General features: G+C 37.4%; 1 protein-coding gene across 1 annotated transcript in view; it reads right to left on the reverse strand.

Moving 5' to 3' along the window:
- Positions 1-11,166: 11,166 nt before the first annotated feature.
- The window catches only part of LOC122792712 (vomeronasal type-2 receptor 1-like), a 577,508-nt gene continuing 566,811 nt past the window's right edge, over positions 11,167-21,863 (reverse strand). Inside the window, exon 10 of the mRNA XM_044060297.1 lies at positions 11,167-11,292. Coding sequence (XP_043916232.1) covers positions 11,167-11,292 — 126 coding nt within the window. The remainder of the gene's footprint in view (positions 11,293-21,863) is intronic.

Consider the following 21,863-nt stretch of genomic DNA (forward strand, 5'->3'; position numbering starts at 1 on the left):
ACAGACTTTTTGTAAGAGTCTCCATCTTAGTTAAATAGTTAGTAGTTTGTGCTGGAGTAAGTAGTTCAGCGTCCATGAGTTTAAGGCAGTCGCTACACTGCCTAAGCATACAAAGTACTAAGGGGCTGGCAACTGAGAGAAGACAGTCTGGCTGACCTTCCATTTAGTGCAAGAGGTTTAAAATTTGAGGAAATGCGACTTCTGTGAATGACATCAGAGTGTAGAAATTTGGGGAAATTGGTTGCATCTGAATAATATTTCAAGACCTTTCTGTACACTTGTTGTATAATAATTAAATAGTAGAGGTGATCTACTAAGGTAGAAGCAGCTTACAGTAGCTTAACTTGATTTTAAATGAAGAGCCGACTCTGGCTAGGCTTATTAGGAATAAAACATCAATCAAATTGCCTGTGTCTTTTGACTTCACATTTGCCCACCTCTGTACACAATGCAGGACAGCACAATATAGCTGAGAATAGGTAAGAATTTAGACAGAGCAATTAAAAAATAGCTTTTAAAAAGCTTTTGGCTCCAGCTGATAATGCCAGCTGTTCAGAAATAGTAGCTGCTTATCCTGTCTGATTGATTAGTTATTACTGTCTCTTAGACTGCCCACAAATACTGGCTAAACATTTGTTGTATCAGGTACTACATTATAAATAGCAGAAATGGAGGGAAATCAGCAGATTAAGCACTGGAAAATAATATAGTAATTAAGTAGGTGACTATATAAAATACTCCCATCTCGGTTTAAAAGTATCAGTGTTCTGCTGAACCTTCTGTAGTTGCTATTTCACCACTGTAATCTAAAGGCTGTCATGGAAATTATCAGTACTGTAAACTTCTCCTCCATCTCCACACAAGTTCTCCTTCAGAAACTCACAAAAATGTCCTCTTAATATCATCCTGAAATGCATGTCAGAAGCTGTAGTGCTCCATTCTTTTAAAACTGCCCCCTCTTGGCACTGAATGCTCTGCTGAGAAGAATTTTGCAGTAACTAATTCTGCAGTCATTTCCTAGCTCCCTAGTCCTCTTTTTGTTTCATCCATGACCCCTCTTGACAAATAATTTGCCCCCATTTGGTCCATTATATATGGATGTACCCTGCCTTGTGTAAACACTGTGAACATTAATTGGACAGGCCTAGTTAGTGTCATGCTTGGAAATACTTCTACCTCCCCAGTTGTTTTCTTTCTATCCTTCTACATACCTAATCCTTTGGAGTTACTCATATAAATACTCATATCTTCTCTAGAATTAATTTTCTGTCCCCCTCCCCATCCCAAACAATGTTTGGCAATTCCTATCTTCCTTACCTTTGTACTTCTTCTAACGTCTTTTCCAGATTCTTTTTTCTCCCTCCACCCCTTTCAACTGTGAGTCTTTCTCATTGTCCCTCAACTCCTGCCTCTGTATTCCTCTGCATCATCCAAGACTCATCCTTCTCTTTCACAATGTTTGTCTTTACTTTGCCTTTAAATTTTTCTAGCTTATTCTTCTGTGAGTTTAGTCCTTCCTATTAAGTGCTTATCATTATCTGTGGCTTTATCCACCCTCAGATTTCTCCCTCTCCTGCACATCTGCCCTTGCTTGCTCTCCCTTGTTACCAATACTACCTTGTTTGCCCATTCCATTTCAACATTATCACAATACCCTCTACCCTCCTCCTCGCTGCTACTATTGTACTACTGTGAAACTCTTTCTGGCTGTTATGGGCGTCTTTGTATAGTCCCCACCATCTTCTTTCAGATTGTATATTTCTGTAATTCTCCTGACCTCCAAAAAATGTAGATCAGCCTTAATGCCTTAAATTCCTAATTTGCATACTTTTTTAATCGCATCATCCATCTTCAGACTTCCTTAAATCTCATAGGTTGAAAGCAGTAATAAGTTATTCTTTAATCACAACAGAAAACTGAAAGGAAAAATTCTAAATGCAACATGTTGTGATAACTGATGACAATGTCATCCAGCCACAGACTGAAGCAACCGCAGTTGTAGAAAATCTTTCTGCAAACTTCAAAATAAACATATGCCAGGGACACTAAGAAGAGGATTTGGCACTGGTGATTTTCTTTGGTGTATAATAAAACAGTTGATTTTAAGCAGGGAGTAATAAAATAATTATTTCAAAGACTGGGATCTTTAGAAGAAGGTTTAGACATTCAGTGGAACAGAATCAAGGATGATGGAAGGATTTCATATAGAGGTATTTCAGTGTTATATTATCATTAAGGAGAGCTAATGATAATTTTGTCTTGGACACTTGGAAAGAATGGCTTAGGAATTTACAGAATTAACAAGTTTGGGGATTAACAAGCTAAGAGAAAGTGATAAAAGATGTTCAGCTAGAAATTAATAAGATGCTTAAAAAGGGAAAGGGGATTAAAAAAAAATAACATTGCAAAATTCTGAGCAATTCCCTGAAGTCACAGAGGAATCTAGCCATTAGATTAAGACAAGAGAAAATGAAAAGGTGGGTGCATAAAATAAGGGATACCAAGGCAAACATGTTAATATAGGATCCATTTAATATTTTGCTGTGTTTTTAAAATTTCTCAGGTTGCGTACAGAGAGCAAAAGGGTAGAGGAAGATTGGATGAATAGGCTGGACAATTATTTAAAAAAAAAAATGAAACAATCCAAAGTTGACAGAGGAATAGGAGCAAGTATTACTGAGGCTAAACAAAACTGCAAAGGGGAAGTTACCCAGGCCAGAGCTTATTCATGAAGAGATATACCTGGTAAAGGAGATTTAATGAAGAGAAATTGTTAGACCTTATATTTGGCGTGATGACTCTATGGACCCCCCCCCCCCAATGGAAGGGGCAGTTATTTCAGCCATCCCAAAGATGGGTAAGGATACATTATTCATTAGTTTATACAGGACAATATTTGTTTTAATTCAAGATGCTAATATTTTTATGTTAATAATTACTTCTCTGATGACAATTTTCTTGCTGCATCTGGTAAACTAGTAACACTCCAAAAACAAAGGTGATGCTCTGCATCAGTGAAATTCCAACATCTAGCAATAAAAACTGCTTAAAACATTCAAAATAGACACAGAAATACATGAACAAAAGTTATTATCTGAATGTTTTTTCCAAAATACACAAGACTTCATCAGAATGCAAAATATTTTCCACAAAACACTTAATACTAATGTCAATTAACTTCTAATTAACTAATTGGTCAATTAAACAATAAATAAATTCTAAAATACAAATGCACTAATTAAAATAAATAAATACACAATTATACATCCCTTAACTCCCCTAGATGTTAAAAACACTTAAGGTTCACCACTTCATTCATTCCTGGATGTTTGTCAGACCTTAATTTGATCTGCCATCTAGCCTCTCTGTTATATTTTTTTCATAATTTCTGCCCATGTAATCAGATAGTTCATAGTCTACAACCATAATTAATTTCTTGCTACTGTCTCTATACCCCTAACTTGCTGATAACAATTTTTTTTATTTTTAATTATAAATATTATCAGGTAATAGCAAAATTGCTTCCTTCATCCCTAGGAATACTAGTAAACAGAGATTTAATATCTAACGAAAACACACATGTACCTAAAAAAGAATATTTCCTAATATTGTCTGGGAAATCCCAGAAATATTTCAGACAGGAATCAATCATTTGAACTATTTGGGACTGCAGATTGATAACAAATTAAAAGCTGGTTTCAGAAGAGCAATAGAGGTTAGAGTTTTGATTGCAATTAGAGGAAGCCCACACCTTCAATTCATAGGAGAAGTTCCAAGAAAAATATCACTTGAAAAAAGGGAACCACTTGACATACAAACAATTAATGTGTATATTGGGCAGGAACAGAACAGGAGAAATAAGGCAGATAACATATAAACCCATGGTTTCTCTGGGGCAAATTGTTAGAAAATATACATTGTAGTGAATGGAAACCAATGAAGGTAGTTTTCTAATTTTATCGAATCAGCATATATAATCAGCAATCAGCAACTTTAAAACTAAAATAGATAATAAATTGGACAGTGGTTGGGAAGTAATTATGTGGAAGCAGATCTCAAAACAGAAGAGGAAAGAAGTCTATTCCATGTTGATAGAGGTGACAGAACTAACGAAGTTTCAGATTTTTAACTGGGAATGTTTGCATAAATATTTTTACACCTCAATAAGATTGAACAAGATGCATCCAGGAATGAGCACATTTTTGGAGATATGGGGATGGTTCTTATGGCTACTGAACACACATCTTTTGGGAATGTCCTAAGCTGAAAGAAATTAGAAAATATTTGAAAAAGGTACTAGACAGGTTGTGGCTGGAAAAGGCTGAGTTATCACAAACAGTTTTTGGGAAGTATGCCATAAGGGGATAAATGGCTGAAGGTTGAGAAAGCATTTCCTAGAACATTACTGTTAGCATTGGAAAAAGGCCATGACCCAAAACTGGAAAAAGGTTAACCCACCCCAGGTAAAGGAAGGGCAGGAATTAATGTACCAAATCTGTATGTAGCAGGCAGTTCTACTGGGAGGTAGATGAGGGAAGAGACTGACATAGAAATGTGGGAAGCATGGCTAGCAATGCAATAGGAGGCTAGACTAGCAGGGAAAAGAGAATGCCCAAGGTTTTTAGAAACTACCACAATCATTAAAAACAAAGTTGTTTTACCCTGAGAATAATATATCATGGTTCCAGTGTAGTAGAGTGACAATGATATAATGTTGGCAATATGATTGTTGATGTGTGGAAGTCATTACGGAAAATGATGTAACATTTGATCAAACTGCTGTGACTCAATTTTATGACCTTTTTCAGTAAAAGTGATTGTACTTAAAAAAAAAACTGGCATGTTGACAGGGTCTAATGGTATTTATTCATAAAGCGTTGGGAGATGGGATTATGTCAGACCCAAATAATTTTAGATTCATCTACCTGACCAGTATTTTGTGTAACATCATGGGGAGAAACACAATAGAGACAGAGAAAACCTAGTTCTGTTAATTTTTTAAAAAGTATTAGTTTGATAAAAAGAGATCTTTCCTTCTAAATCTTGTAACATTGCACTCGATGAATGGCTGACAGTGGATGTTGCTTGTCTTGATCTTGCAATGAAATTCATCAGTATTCCACATAAAGGAAGAATGGTAAATTAATAGGTGTCAGTACATAACTAGAGGGCTGAAATATTGGATCTGATGTTGTCGATTTTTGACTGATTCAAGTGATGGGACTCGGATGTGGTCTCAGCACCTCCAAATTTGTGGATCTGGGGCTTTGACTCCTACCCTAGCGATAATCCCTCTCGGTCTCTCTCTGAATACCTCAAATATCATTTGCTGCCTGAACCAAACAGTTGTGCATTCTAGGGTCTGATCTTCTGTACTGCGATAATGATAAGTCAACAATTATACTTCTCTTTTTCTTAAGCCTTTTAGCATAGACTTACTATTTTCACCTTTCCTTGGCGTATATGTAAACAAAACCAAAAATTCTTTCTTGAACTTCTTTATCTCTGTAGGATAAGTACTTTTTTACATATCAAAAGTCAAAAAGGAGGAATAATAGTGCCATATAGAAATTCCAAAACAAGTAGAAAGCACTCGGATATCCATAGCCCCAATCCAACTTTATTCAGCACCAAAGACAAATACAAATGCTGAGCACAACCAGTAAGTTTTCATCAATAACTTCTTCAGATAAAGCACCATACCTAATAAATCTGAATATATACTGCATTTAATTAAGTTTAATTGATTCTATTAAAACATTCAACCTATCTAATGCATACTTAAATCACCTTAAATTAAAAACAAGTCCGATAGACCCCCAAATCTATCCCATTCTTCCTTAATTAAATCTTTGATTATATTAGCATCACCACTGTAATCTAATATAAATGTGTTTTCAAAACTTTCTTTTACATCATTGTTCAAACTTATGTTCTGTTCCATAGGGTCCTCTTTACCTAAGATGGGGGCAAATCTATCTTTTCTATGTGCCAAAACTAACTCAAACATTTATTTTATAAGTGTATCAGGATATCCCCTTTCCAGGAACATATCCTTTAACAAATTACTTTCTTGCAAAAAGTCAGAGTCTTCTGAGGTCATCCCTGGCCCCTATCTTGAAACTGAGGTCTGCCAAGCTTTAATGTATTCAAAACCACTGTTTTAGCTTTAAAGATGGATGTATTTTTAATTTCCATACAGTAATGTATTGTTCTAAACACCATAGAATGTTTTGGTTTAAGCTTTTATAAGTATTATTATTTTTACAAGTACTTATACATATTTTTACAAGGTTTTAACTATTTTGCATATATCTAACTACTTAAATATTATTATTTTATTTATTTTTATATGAAAGAGAAGTATGTGTTTGTGAAATGGTTTTAATAAGGATAATAAAATGTTTTTAATTTAACGTGATTTAAGTATGCATTAGATAGGTTGAATGTTTTAACAGAATCAATTAGACTTAATTAAATGCAGTATATATTCAGATCTATTAGGTATGGTGCTTTATCTGATGAAGTTATTGACGAAAACATACTGGTTGTGCTCAGCGTTTGTATTTGTCTCTGGTGCTTATTGAATAAAGTTGGATTGGGACTACGACTATCCAAGTGCTTTGTACTTGTCTTGGAGTTTCTATTTGGCACTATTATTCCTCCTTTTTGACTTTTGGTTTTATTTTTGATTTGGAGGATGGAAGGGCTTATTGTAACCCAAGAAGCTGTTTCAGTTGGAAATAACGGTGAAAATTCTTTACAGCACCTGATTGGCCAACTCAATGAACTACTGCAAACTTTAAAGCCTATTTGTTCGGCACTTCTTAAACCAGCCCACAAGCTTATTTTAACATGCAGAGAGGAGGCGTGTCATACTATCAGCATAGCTGATAGTGGAAATGCTCAACAGCATGTAGGCAGTGAAGATGGAGATGTTTTTCCTACATGTAACTTGGAAAATAATGGATTTAACCAAAATTTAGTGAACGGAAATGCTTTAACTATGAACAATGGTAGTTTTGGCAGCAGCAGAATCCCCGAACTACTACGAACGGGAGAAATGGTGTCTACAAGTACCACTTTAGACAAATGAACTAGAGGTAATAATAATAAAAAGCAGGACAGCATACATGTTTTGAACAGTAATTTTGGACAGAATGAAGTGGACTTAAATGTTTGGCTTAAAAACAACATTAATTTTGATAAAAGTATAACCGAGGATACTAATGCTGAAGCGGACACTTATTCTAACAACTTGAATAAACCGTATGATTTATTGTATAAATTTAAAACCTTGAATGCAGATAATGCATACTTAAAGAAATGTATAAGTTTAAAGATTGCACCCAAAGGGTTAAGGGTGTTTAGATTTCCTAATAATGTTGATGAAGGGTCGGATTTTCATGTGGAATTACTTAATATTTTTGATAAATGTGGTTTTGATATACTCAGGGCTATTATTAAACAAAATGATAGACTTATGCAAAAATTAAATGACAGAATTAGTAGTGTGAACCTTTGTATTGTGAATGATTTAATGTTCACTGTAGAGGAAGAAAAAATAAATATTTTGATTTGTGGAAACAAGTGGATGAGAAAATGAAATATATTGTCAATAGGAAGAAAAGAAAGATGGAAAGGGATTTGAACGAGTATGCATCTAATACACATTACATTAAACCAAAAAAAAAATACTAGCTACCCTAGGGGTGAAAAGGGATTTAGTAGAATGGAAAGGGATAGATTACTTAACAGGAGAATGGAAGGGAGTAATAGACCTGAATTAAATATGGAGTATGCATATAGGGAAGATTTAGAAGGACCTGGGGATATAAGTGACCCTTTAGAGTATCCCCCCTTCCGAAGGTCAGAGAGACTATGAAACAAAGGCTCTGTAGACTATCATCAGGACAACAGGAGCGGGTGGAACAACAAACAGAGGAACAATGCCTTCTAATGGATGATATAAGGGAAGTAGATACTCCCTTTAATAATGGTGAAGGTTGTAAACAGATGGAAAATATAAGACCAAAACTGATTCATGATGGCTACACAATATTCAATTATAGTAGTTTAGAAGTTACTAAAGAATATTTTGAATTATTTAGAAAGGGATTCAAATTTGTACCTAAGAAGAAAAGTAACATTAGTAACCTATCGATAGACCTAAGAATGTTTATTAGGAAAAAGAACCTTGAGTTATTAACGAAAGATTTACAGATCACACAAGGTAATTTACAGAAAAAGAGCATATGAAACCTTCCATTACACCCCCAGTTAAAAAATTTAGAAAATGTGTTAGAAAATAAACCAAGGGACAAGGTTTCTACTAACAAGGTATGGTCAAACCTCACAGCAGATGAAAGATCACTTTTGGTTGAACTTAAAAATAATAGTTTTGTGAGGGTAATGAAACTGGATTAAGAGGGGGCGGTATTAATGGATTCCACTATTTATGAAAGTAAAATAATGGATCATTTATTAGATTCAACAAAATATTCTAAGCTCTCTTTGAATTAAATACATATTGGATGTAAAAGGATATTTGTAGCCTTAAATGATCTAGTACTGGAAGAAGTGATTGATATAGATACGTATAGGTTCTTATACAATAGTGAACCAAAGTTACCTGTCATATTTGGAATTCCAAAGCTGCATAAGGACCTTGATAACCCTCCATTGAGACCTATTGTGTCAGCTTCCCAGTCTGTTACAGCTTTCATTTCTAAGTATTTGGACATTAAACTTAAAAAGGTTTCTACTACTGCCCCAAATGTACTGAGAGATTCCTGGGACTTCCTTAGAAGTATAAAAAAAGATCTATTTAAAGAAAATATGATTTTCATTACTATAGATATTGTAGATCTTTTCACCGCTATAACGCATAAGTAAGGGCTTGAATTTCTGGAAGACATTCTAAGGAGTACTAAAGAGTTCAGTGATAAAGAAATATGTGTAATTCTGGTTTTGATAGCTATTGTTCTTAAGTATAATTTTATTTACTTTGAAGGTGATTTTTTAGGCAATTAAAAGGGGTAGCAATGGGTGCTATGTGTGCCCCTACATTTTACAATTTAGTGCTCTCCTGGTGGGAGAGGAAATTCATTTTTAATTCTAAATATAAAGAGTGCTGGTCACTTTATAAATGCTTTTCGAATGACATTTGCCTGTTTTGGGTTGAAGGAGAAGATACATTTATTGAATTTTTTGAATATATATCCAACAGTACAGAGTTTTTAAAATTTACTTACAAAATAGGTCATGGACATATAGACTATTTAGATGTTAACATACTATTTGATAGTTCAAAAAATAAATTTATATTGAAGATACACAGGAAGGACACCTACTGCAACTCCTTCTTGCAATATAAGAGTGCACACCCATACTTTCAAAAAAGGGTATAGTGAAAGGACAGTATGTGAGGGCAAGTAGGATGACCTCAGAAGACTCTGACTTTTTGAAAGAAAGTAATTTGTTAAAGGATATGTTTCTGGAAAGGGGATATCTTGATACACTTATAAAAGAAATGTTTGAGTTAGTTTTGGCACATAGAAAAGATAGATTTGCCCCCATCTTAGGTAAAGAGGACCCTATGGAACAGAACATTAATTTGAACAATGACTTAAAAGAAAGTTTTGAAAACACATTTATATTAGATTACAGTGGTGATGCTAATATAATCAAAGATTTAATTAAGGAAGAATGGGATAGATTTGGGGGCCTATCGGACTTGGATCTTGCCTTTGATAAACCTTTAACATTTGTATTTAGGAAAGGCAAGTGTATTAAGAATATTTTAGAAGGTAGTTGTATGAATAGGGTGAATAGGAAAGTGGGTACATACAAACATGGCTCTTGTCCACAATGCCCATATATAGCCAATACCCCTGAGATTTTTATTCCTAGCAGAAATAAGTCAATCACAGCCAAGGTTTACGCTAATTGTGAATCCAAAGGTCTAGTCTACATTGCAATATGTAAAGAATGTGAAGGATTTTATGTAGGCAAAACTGAAAGATGCATTAAGAGAAGAATTTACATTTGTATGAAATTAAGAAATCTAACAACAAGAATGCACTATTTAAGCACACTCAAACATGTAAAACGGCTAACTTTGTTTTCTTTGTTTTAGAGGTTTTGCAGGTAGACAAGAGAGGTGGACCTTGGGAGACCAGGCTAGAATACAGAGAAGTATTCTGGCAACTTTTCCTGGAGGCAAACAGATGGCCAGGGTATGAATGAGATGGTCTCCTTGGCCCCTGTCTTGAAATTGAGGGCTGCCAAGCTTTAATGTATTCAAAACTACTGTTTTAGCTTTAAAGCTGGATCTATTTTTAATTTCCATACAGTAATTTATTGTTTAAACACCCTAGAATGTTTTGGTATGAGCTTTTATAAGTATTATTATTTTTTACAAGTATTTATACATATTTTACAAGGTTTTAAATATTTTGTATATAACTATTTAAATATTATTATTTTATTTATTGTTTTATATGAAAGAAAAGTATGTGTTCGTGAAATGGTTTTAATTAGGATAATAAAATGTTCTTAATTTAAGGTGATTTAAGTATGCATTAGATAAGTTGAATGTTTTAATAGAATCAATTAGACTTAATTAAATGCAGTATATATTCAGACCTATTAGGTATGGTGCTTTATCTGATCCAGTTATTGATGAAAATGTACTGGTTGTGCTCAGCGTTTGTATTTGTCTCTTGTGCTTATTGAATAAAGTTGGATTGGGGCTACAGCTATCTAAGTGCTTTCTACTTGTTTTGGACTTTTCTACATATCATGAGTGTATCAAAAATTCAGCTGTTAGATAATTGTTTTCTTTTAGAGTAGTTACATATGGTTTTAAGATCCAGAATGGGTTACCAGTTTGACCTTTTTTTGTTAGTGTTTTGTAGTTCATAAACCTCTTCTGTGTGAAACTTGTAATAGTGTTATTAGCTATTTAATGTGTTTTGTTGCTGTGGGTTTTTTGTCTTTCACTGTACAACAAGGACAATATCTGACAAAAGCTTCAAAAAATATACTGTGTAGCCACAAAATTTCACCCACAAGATCCCCACTTCCTCTGTGTATATTGTCTGGGAACAGCCCACCTTGACAGTAACTGCAAGGCTCTCCAAAGTCATAAGAACAAGCTAATCTTTAAAGGATTGTTCCCAGCTCACCTGGAGTGATTTCAGTCTTCTGCATCCCTTTCTGAGGTTGTAGACACACCAAGACAAAAAGAGTAAGAAAAGGAAGGGCAAAAGTCTCAGGGAAGCAAGACACCTGCAAAGAGAACATAAAATCTGAGAAAAATGTTCCCCAACCTGACGGCTATTCAGGGTCCTGCACTGAAAATCGTGAAGCCAGTCTCAGGGAAGCAAGACTCCTGAGAAGAGTATATAAAATCTGAGAAAAATGTTCCCCAACCTGACGGCTATTCAGGGTCCTGCACTGAAAATTGTGAAGCCATCAGATCCGAAGTCTGGTTGAATTTGATTGGCTTCACCTTCACTACTTTTTTTTTCACCAGAACCGGTCAGCCCCAAGTTACATTCCCTGATCCTGTGAGAAACACCAAAGTCAAGGGCTGCTTTAGTAGTGTCTTCATTGAGGAAAAACCCGTTCTTCAAGGGCCTTATAGGATGATACAGATATTTCTTTGACAGCAGACTCGGTTGGGGGTTATCCCAGCATCAACTCCTCAGATCGACCCAAGATCAGTTCCCATGACCCCTCTACTCAGGAATTTGATGTCGATACACAGCCTATGGATACAGACAAAACCAGAGCATCTGTGCCAGCACAGATAGTGCTCTCTACTTCGACCTTACTCCACTGTCTTTCCACTCTGACCGTGTTGGATCAGAAAGAGAAATGGAGCCGAAGCATTGGAGCTGGAGCCCCAGAGGACAGGTCAACTTCAAAACTTTATACAAGTGTGATATGAGCTCTGGATAACCAAAGCATTTGTGATTCTCAGCTCAAGAATGAACCATTTTCTCTGCAGATCAATTGCAGAGGGAACTGGACTTGAGTGGAAGTTAAAGAAGTCTGTCAGGCATGCAGACAGTAAGACACTTTCAAAACAGAAACAGTAAGGATCTTTTTAACAATGGTGCATTACCACGTGTAAGTCTTCCTACGTAGGATGTAGAAAATAAAAGATGAGCCGTGGAAAGAGATGTTAAAAGAGTGATGCAACCTACAGACTGGTGTGCACCCATGGTGCCAGTCCTAAAGACAAATAGCCAAATATTGATCTGCATTGATTTGTAAAAACAGAATAAAGCACTTAAGAAGAAAATATTACTTTTATCAGCTGAAAGGAAATACTTACAAAGCTGGAATCATATTTGTGAGATAATTGCATCAGTAATACCCTACTGTCATTTTTTAAAGCTAGGCATAATACTAAGTCTATAAGAGTACCCTTATTGTGAGGGCTCAGCGTTTCTTCCCTCTCTTGGTCTTGTTCATTCTACCCTCAACATTTCATACAATGGCTTGCTCTGTTTGTCTTCATTGTTTGAAACAACACTGTGCAATTTCCAGTGTTCACCAAGACTGCTTTGTCTCCTACTGCGCTGGATGCATCCACAGACTGGTATCAGGGGTGAAGTCACTCTCCTCCTGCTCTCTGGATTGTAGTGTACAATAAAGCTCCATTCTGGGTCCTCTCTTATTAACTGTATACATTCTACCTTTGGCAGGTAATACTGCAATGCTGATCACATGCAGCTGTACATCTTATTTCCTCAAAAATCTAAATGTAGTCTCAGATTAGGCAGTGCCTGTGGGTGCAGCTGTCAGTTTGTGGCAACTGCTCCTGGTTGGACATGTGAACTTCATTTGCTGAAAATGTACATAGCTTTGTGTGTTTGTTCTAACTTAAAAGAAGATGGGTGTCTGAAAAATGATTTAGTTTTTTGTCTGAGTGTTTTCATTGAAGCAAAAAGTCATGACGGGTTCAAATGGAGATGAGAAGAAGCAAGAGCTTAAAAAGCCAGTCTGCCAAATGTTACTGTACGCATGCAAGCCAAAAGATGGAAATACACATTCAAAATAACTGTCATGTATAAGAGGTGAGAGTAACTGCTTTCTAGAGTAATGGCTTCTCTGTCCATATTATCATGATATTTAAATGGCCGTACAGGTGTAGACAAAAGTCAGAGTACTGAATTATATTTAGAAATGTAGAGTGCAGATAGTAACGTTGCAGGAGATACATTTGTATAAAAATGAGCATGTGAATTTGACAAAGAAAGGCTGTCAGGATGGACATTCAGTAGAATACTGGGAAGAAAGAAAAGGGAGTAATACTGATTGTGAGAAGGGCTCCAATAATGATATAAAGGGAAAAAAGACAATAATGGAAGATTTGTTGTAGTAAGGTGGTATTGTTAAGGATGGAGGATTACACTAGCATGTATTTATATTCCATCAGAAACTGCTATTCTACTTCTTCTTCTTTCAGCTGCTCCTGTTAGGGGTCACCACAGCAGATCAACTGTTTCCATTTCTTCCTGTCCTCTGCATCTTGCTCTGTCACACCAACCACCTGCATGTCCTCTCTCACCACATCCATAAACCTTATCTTAGGCCTTCCTCTTTTCCTGTTACCTGGCAGCTTCATCCTTAGCATCTTTTTCCCAATATACTCTGCATCCCTCCTCAGCACATGTCCAAACCAACGTAATCTTGCCTCTTTGACTTTGTCTCCAAACCTACAAACCTGAGTTGGCCCTCTAATATACTTATTCCTAATCCTGTACATCCTCGTCACACCCAGTGCAAATCTTAGCATATTCAGCTCTGCCACATCAAGCTCTGACTCCTTCCTTTTTGTCAGTGCCACTGTCTCCAACCCATATAACATAACTGCTCCCACTACCCTCTTGTAGACCTTCCCTTTCACTCTTACTGGTACTCGTCTGTCACAAATCACTCCTGACACTCTTCTCCACCCACTCCATCCTGCCTGTACTCTCTTCTTCACCTCTCTTCCACACTCACCATTACTCTGAACTGTTGATCCCAAGTATTTAAACTCATACACCTTTGCCACCTCTACTCCCTGCATCCTTACCATTCCTCTATCCTCCCTCTCATTCACACACATATATTTTGTCTTAGTCCTGCTGACCTTCATTCCTCTTCTCTCTAGAGCATATCTCCACTTCTCCAGGGTCTCCTCCACCTGTTCCCTACTCTCACTACAAATCACAATGTCATCTGCAAACATCATAGTCCACGGGGATTCCTGTCTGATCTCTTCTGTCAACCTGTCCATCACCATTGCAAATAAGAAAGGGCTCAGAGCTGATTCTTGATGTAATCCCACCTCCACCTTAAATGCATCCGTCACTCCCACCGCAGACCTCACTGCAGTCACACTCCCCTCGTACATATCCAGTACCACTCTTACATACTTCTGCGACACTCCCGACTTCCTCATACAATACCACAACTCATCTCTAGGCACCCTGTCATATGCTTTCTCTAAATCCACAAAGACACAATGCAACTCCTTCTGACCTTCTCTGTACTTCTCCATCAACGCTCTCAAAGCAAACATCGCATCTGTAGTGCTCTTTCCTGGCATGAAACCATACTGCTGATCACTAATCAACACCTCACTTCTTAACCTAGCTTCCACTACTATTTCCCATAACTTCATGCTGTGACTGATCAGTTTAATCCCTCTGTAGTTACTACAGCTCTGCATATCACCCTTATTCTTAAAAATCGGTACCAAAACACTTTTTCTTCATTCCTCAGGCATCCTCTCACTTTCCAAGATTTCATTAAACAATCTAGTTAAAAACTACACTGCCATTTCACCAAAACACCTCCATGCTTCCACAGGTATGTCATCTGGACCAACAGCCTTTCAGTTCTTCATCCTCTTCATAGCTATCCTTACTTCCTCCTTGCTAATCCACTGCACTTCATGATTCACTATCCACACATCATCCAACCTTCTCTCCCTCTCATTCTCTTCATTCATCAACCCCTCAAAGTACTCTTTCCATCTGCTCAACACACTCTCCACGCATGTGAGTACGTTTCCCTCATTATCTTTTATCACCCTTACCTGCTGCACATCTTTACTAGCTTGGTCCCTCTGTCTAGCCAATTGGTACTGGTCCTTTTCTCCTTCCTTACTTTCCAACCTTTTATACAAATCGTCATACGCCTTATCATTAGCCCTCACCACCTCTCTCTTTGCCATGCACCTCATCTCCTTATACTCTTGTCTACTTTCTTCATCTCTGTGACGATCCCACTTCTTTTTCGCCAACCTCTTTCTCTGTATACTCTCCTGTACTTCTTCATTCCACCATCAGTTCTCCTTGTCCTCCTTTCTCTTTCCAGATGTCACACCAAGCACCTTTCTAGCCATCTCTCTTACTAGCTCTGCTGTAGTTACCCAGCTATTCGGTAACTCTTCACTGCCACCCAGTGCCTGTCTTAACTCTTCCCTGAACATCACCTCACAATTACCATTTTTCAATTTCCACCATTTGATCCTTGGTGCTGCCCTCACACTTAGCCTCTTCTTCTTGATCACCAATGTCATCCTACAAACCACCATCCTATGCTGCCTAACTACACTTTCCCCTGCCACCACTTTACAGTCTCAAGTCTCCTTCAGACTGGCCCTTCTACATAATATATAATCCACCTGTGTGCATCTTCCTCCACTCCTGTATGTCACCCTATGCTCCTCCCTCTTGTTAAAATACATATTCAACAAAGCCATGTCCATCCTTTTCACAAAATCCACTACCATCTGACCTTCTGCATTCCTTTGCTTAACACCATACCTACTCATCACTTCCTCATCCCCTCTGTTCCCTTCACCAACATGCCCATTGAAATCTGCTCCAATCACCAGTCTCTCATCCTTGGGTACAATCATCACCACTTCATCCAACTCTCTCCAAAATTTTTCTTTCTCATCCATTGCATACCCAACTTGTGGAGCATATGCACTAACAACATTCATCATTACACCATCAATTTCCAGCTTCATAAACATCACTCTATTCTGACACTCTTTTCACCTCCAAAACACTGTTAGCATACTGTTCCTTCAGGATAATGCCTACACCGTTTCTCCTCCCATCCACACCATGATAAAACAATTTGAACCCGCATCCGATACACCTAGCCTTGCTCCCCTTCCATCTGCTCTCTTGCACACACAATATACCAACCTTCCTTCAATGCATCATATCAGCTAGCTCTCTCCCTATTCCAGCCATACTGCCAACATTCAAAGTTCCAACCCTCACTATCACAGTCCTAACCTTTTCCTGCCTTCGGCCATGCCTTCTGCCTCTTCACCTCCTTCGGCCAACAGTAGCCCAATTTCCGCCAGCACCCTGTTGGCCAACAGTACTGGTGGCAGTCGTTGTTAACCCGGATCTCGACCGATCCGGTATGTATATGTATACTTTTGTCTGCATGTATGATTTGGCAAAATTTTATGCCGGATGCCCTTACATTGGGGAGAAATAATCATCCTTTGGCAGAGAATATTATTTTTGGATGGACCAGGGCTGCATTTGTAATAGTGAGGAGGTATTGGGGGACCTAAAAGGAAAAATATAGCAAAATAAGGTAGATTTTTAAAGAAATATATGAGAATATTTAGTATGGAAAATGTGAATTAAGTAGTGGGAAATCAGACAGAATTTACATATTATTCACCGAGGTACAAAAGCTTGGATAGACTAGATATTCACCTACCTAAACCTGCTTGTGTATTTCCTCACCTGGGTAATCAAAATACCCCTTGGACTGAACACCAATTAAATTAACATTGTATGTCACACTTTATTTTTTTTTTATACAATATTTGTATATACTAGTCCACTATACCTATACTAGTTAAAGTGCAATATCTGCCAGCAGCCATACCCCCCACTGTTCTAGCCCCACCTCTATTCTGTGACCCCCCCCTTAAAGCTCTCCCTTCTCCAATACTTTTATTTTCTTTACTTATAATGAGCTTCTGTGATCTCCTCACTGTGTACTTCCAGACTTTGACCACTAGATGGCAGTCTTTAACCACCTCTGATTTCACTCAATTTCTATTCTTACCACTCAATTTAAACTTCCTACTCTTGGAACTCTTTTCTCCATACTATCCTCTTCCATAGTCTATTTTAACCCTGTAACTTGCCCTCCTGTCTTCCACTCCTAGTCCTTTTAGCCCTCTGTCCCCCTGGTTCCCGCTCATTTTCTTTCCCCCTTCCTTACACTCACAACCTCTGCCTTTTTACCTACCTTCCCCTATTCTTACCTTCTACCTTACTGATTGTTTTTCTCACTACTTTTACCTTCCTTGGGTCTGCCCCGCTCCGTTCGCCCTGTGGGCTCACTCCGCTCCCCTACCCTACTCCCATTTCCCACACACCCACCCCCAGTAGCAATACACTTATACTTCACTAGCCACTCCCCCTCCTTTTTCCCAGCCTATTATAAACCTCATCACTATGCCACTCCCCCATCCCCTCCATTCCTAATTAGTACTAATTAACTCTCTTTGAACTACTCCCTCACCTTTCCTAACCTTTTACTACACTAATTCCCTTATCCTTCCCTTTACATCCTCCGCTAATTTCTTCTCTGCATAATTTCTAACCCAGCTCAATCTCTCAAAATACTCTCTCCCTTTCTCTACTTCTCCTACTTACACTACCTATTCTTAACTTATAACTTCCTATAAGTATGGCCCCTTCACTCAAAACCATTTTCAAAAACATACTACTCTTAACTCCTATAATAGCCTCGCTTACCATACCTTATTCACTCACCCTCTTTGAAAATCTTTCTCTACCAGAACAAAACCATCACTTACAACAAACATTACCATCTTCCTTTATCTACTCCCTTAACCACTGTAACACAGCCAGTACTTCTAACTATATACTATCAAAATTTCATAGAACATCTCATTTTAATTACTTCACCTCCAAAAAAAGTTTAATAACTTCTTCAAAATCCTTAAATTCCTAAAAAATCCCCAGCAACACCCCCTCCTAGATGGTGATATTCATCCAAACCTAGGCCCCAATACTGACTATACCAATAACCTTAACAACTTAACAGTGGCTATGATTTCTTCACTAACTAAACCACCTAACTCCCTCCTGATAGCTCACCTTAACGTTAGAAGTATCAACAACAAAATTTCCCACCTGCATGCACTCCCTGATGTGCACTCATTTGATATCCTATGCCTTACAGAGACTTGGCTAAAACAATCTACACTAGACCAGGAAATTAGCCCTCCTGGCTATAATATCCTTAGATGTAACCGTATAACCAAAAAAGGTGGAGGTATAGCCATTCTCTATAAATCTAATCTCCAAATTTCCCCTTTCAATGTGCATCCTTCATTTGACATCAAAGCCGAACTCCTGACTACCAAACTCCAAATCAATAACACCAAATCTATCTATCTAATCTGCATGTATCTCCCCCCAGGTAACAATACTAATACTCTTGAAAACTTACTTAGCTATTTTTCTACCCAACTACCCCAGGAGACCATTATAGTGGGTGACATTAACATCGACTGGTCCTCCTGCAGCTCCCCTTACCCTACTAACCACATAAATCTCTTTGGATTCTCACAATTAATATCAACTCCTACTAGAATTCACAAACCCACCAGTAAGGAATCTACTCTTGACTGGATCCTTATTAATAGCCACCCTGAAACTTATTCTCCAGGAACCCTTCCCGATGATATCAGCGACCACATGCTTACCTACATTATTAGACAAAAAGTACATATCCCAACTACTCATAATCTTAAAACCTCCCGCTCAAAAAAATTATTTAATCCACACAGCTTCCTAGATGAACTGCAAGCATGTGACTGGTCACCACTAACCCATCTTGAACTTGACAAAGCAGTTATCTATTTCAACACCAAATTTCTTCAAATCCTAGATTACCATGCACCTCTTCATTCTACTAGAATAAGATCCAAATCTACCCCATGGCTCACAAAACAAACTAGGCAAAATAGGCTCCTTAGAAATAAAATCTGGCTAAATGGAGAGCTACCAAATGTCCATCAGATCAGCTCCACTTTAAGCAGTTAAAAAATGCCACCAAGAAAGATATTTTCAAAGACAAAAAAGACTTTTACCTTCACCTCCAACAAACCAGTCAACAAACTCCAAAAAAGTTTTGGTCAGGGATTAACAAACTTCTTCATCCAGGTCACTCTGCTACCCCTGCCCCTGTAGGTTTTAACCATAATAACTCCAACCAGATCCCTGATGCCTTTAGCACTTACTTTACAAAAGCCATTCAAACCCTAGCCAATTCTTTGCCTCCCTTTACTGCTTCTCCACTAAATTCCTCCAAGACTACATCACCTACCTTTCAAATACAACCTGTACCTACTTCTCTCATCTGTAAGCTACCTCAAAAACTGAAACCTTGTACCCCTTCTGCTGACCATCTCCCATCTGAATATCTACAAATTGCCACAAAAGCTATAGACTATCCCATCTCTATCCTTATTAACAGAACCATCTCAGAAGGTAAAATTCCATCCATGTGGAAAGTATCCCACATCATCCCTCTACATAAAGGAGGGTCTTCTATTGAGCTGTGTAACTTTCGACCTATTGCCTTACTCTCCCCAGTAGCTAAGATTATGGAAAAATGTATTCACAAACAACTACTTAACTACCTACTAAAAAATAACCAACTAGCCAATTGCCAACATGGCTTCAGACCATTCCATAGCACTACAACTGCCCTACTATCCTTCACAGACTCTGTAAATAAAAATTGCAGCAATAACTCCTTTTCCTCTGCATTATTTATTGACCTGTCAAAAGCCTTTGATGTGGTTAACCATAACTTACTCTTAGACAAACTAAAGATCCTTTCTCTTGAACCACAAGCATTACAATGGTTTAGGTCTTATCTGGATAATAGACAGCAAGCAGTCCTTTGGGATAACAATCTGTCTTCCCTACTTCCTGTAAATATTGGGGTACCCCAAGGCTCTATCTTAGGTCCCCTTCTTTTTTCCTTATTTATTAATGATCTACACATAAATATTCCTCAAGCCACTTGCATTCAATATGCAGATGATTCCACCTTAATTTGTTCAGCCAAGAACATAGACTCTCTCCAGTTCCTCACCCAAACTGTTCTTCATAATGTTGAAAACTGGTTTATGCAACACTGTCTCCTCTTAAATCCCCCCAAAACAACAAAACTACTACTTTTTACCCCGACTCATAAATCACCTACTCCATCCTTCTCTGTAACCTCTAACAATGCTACCAACATAACCCCAGACTCTACAACCCGCCTACTAGGTGTTACAATTGATAATCGTCTCAACTTCGATGACCACATCAACACCACCATAAAGTCCATTAACAAAAAACTCGGTACCCTCTATAGAATTAAACCCTTCCTTACCCCTTCTGCCAGGAAAACTATTGTACAAATCCACCTCATTTCTGCCCATTTCTATGCCTCTGCTATATATACTAACCTATCAAAAAATAACCTCTCCAAACTTGTCACCTGTTATAATAGCATAGCTAGATTCATTACATGATCCCCCTTCAAAACTCACCACTGCCTCAACCTCAAACAACTTGGATGGCTAGAACTGGAAAACCATATACTCTGTCAACAATTACTTATCACTCAAAAGATCCTATACCACCCTAACAACACCCTTATCCTCTCTAATCTGATTACACCATATAAAAATCTTGCTACACTACGCTCTGCTAACAAGCTCCTAGTTTCCACAATTAAATCCAACAGCAAAGCTGGTGACTCACTTTTCTCTAACACAGCAGGTAAAAACTGGAATCAACTTCCTTCTGAACTATCAATCTTAGCTTCTACTTCTCTATTTAAAAAACACCTCAAAGAACATCTTAAAACTCATTGGCTTTGTCCATGTGCTAACCCAGACTGATATCTTCCCCCTTCCTTCTCTTACTCCTTTCCCTACTCCTCTATCCTTCCCCCTTCCTTCTCTTACTCCTTTCCCTACTCCTCTATCCTTCCCCCTTCCTTCTCGTACTCCTTTCCCTACTCCTCTATCCTTCCCCCGTCCTTCTCTTACTCCTTTCCCTGCTCCTCTATCCTGTGCCCCCTAACTTAGGTGCTACTCTTTTCTTCTTAGTAATTCTATAAAACATAAAGGCCTTTCTCTCTTAATTGGGTTTTACTCTTACCCACTATTGTATTTAGTATAATCTTTTTTACTCTAATATTTTTTTTGTTTAGTATAATTTTTAGAGTAATAGTTTTAGAGTTTATAACCTGAGTATTATATATTTTTTACCAATGCTTTCACTTTATGTGGTTTTACATGCCTTTCTATATATGTTTAACATTGTCACTATTCATGTTTGGAGCTTTTCTCTCTGGGCCTCTACTGAAAATGGACATATATCCAGTTAGACTAGACCGGTCAACAAATGTAAAATAAAAATAAAAGTATATAAATAAAATAGATAGAATATATATTTCACAGGAGCATGTGTATCAAAGCTTTCAATTAAATATGCATCAATTTCAGATAATGCACTAATAAAAAACTAAGATAAATATGCAGCTAATGAAGTACAAATGAGACTGGTGTTTTCTCTGCTTGTTAAAAAGAGAGGCGTTTAAGGCATGGACAGTGGAAATTATTCATGAGTTATTAAGGAAGATAGAAATTTCTTCAGAAGGAATACCTAGCGATTGGGGTAAAATGAAAATGGAGTTTAAAAATAGAGTAGAATAAGAGAAAGATGTAGGGAAAGAAGTAATAGGAAATATTTAGTGGGTTGGCAATG

The sequence above is a fragment of the Protopterus annectens genome, chromosome 2.part0 (assembly GCF_019279795.1).
Source record: "Protopterus annectens isolate FY-2018-M chromosome 2.part0, PAN1.0, whole genome shotgun sequence".
Taxonomy (NCBI): domain Eukaryota; kingdom Metazoa; phylum Chordata; order Ceratodontiformes; family Protopteridae; genus Protopterus; species Protopterus annectens.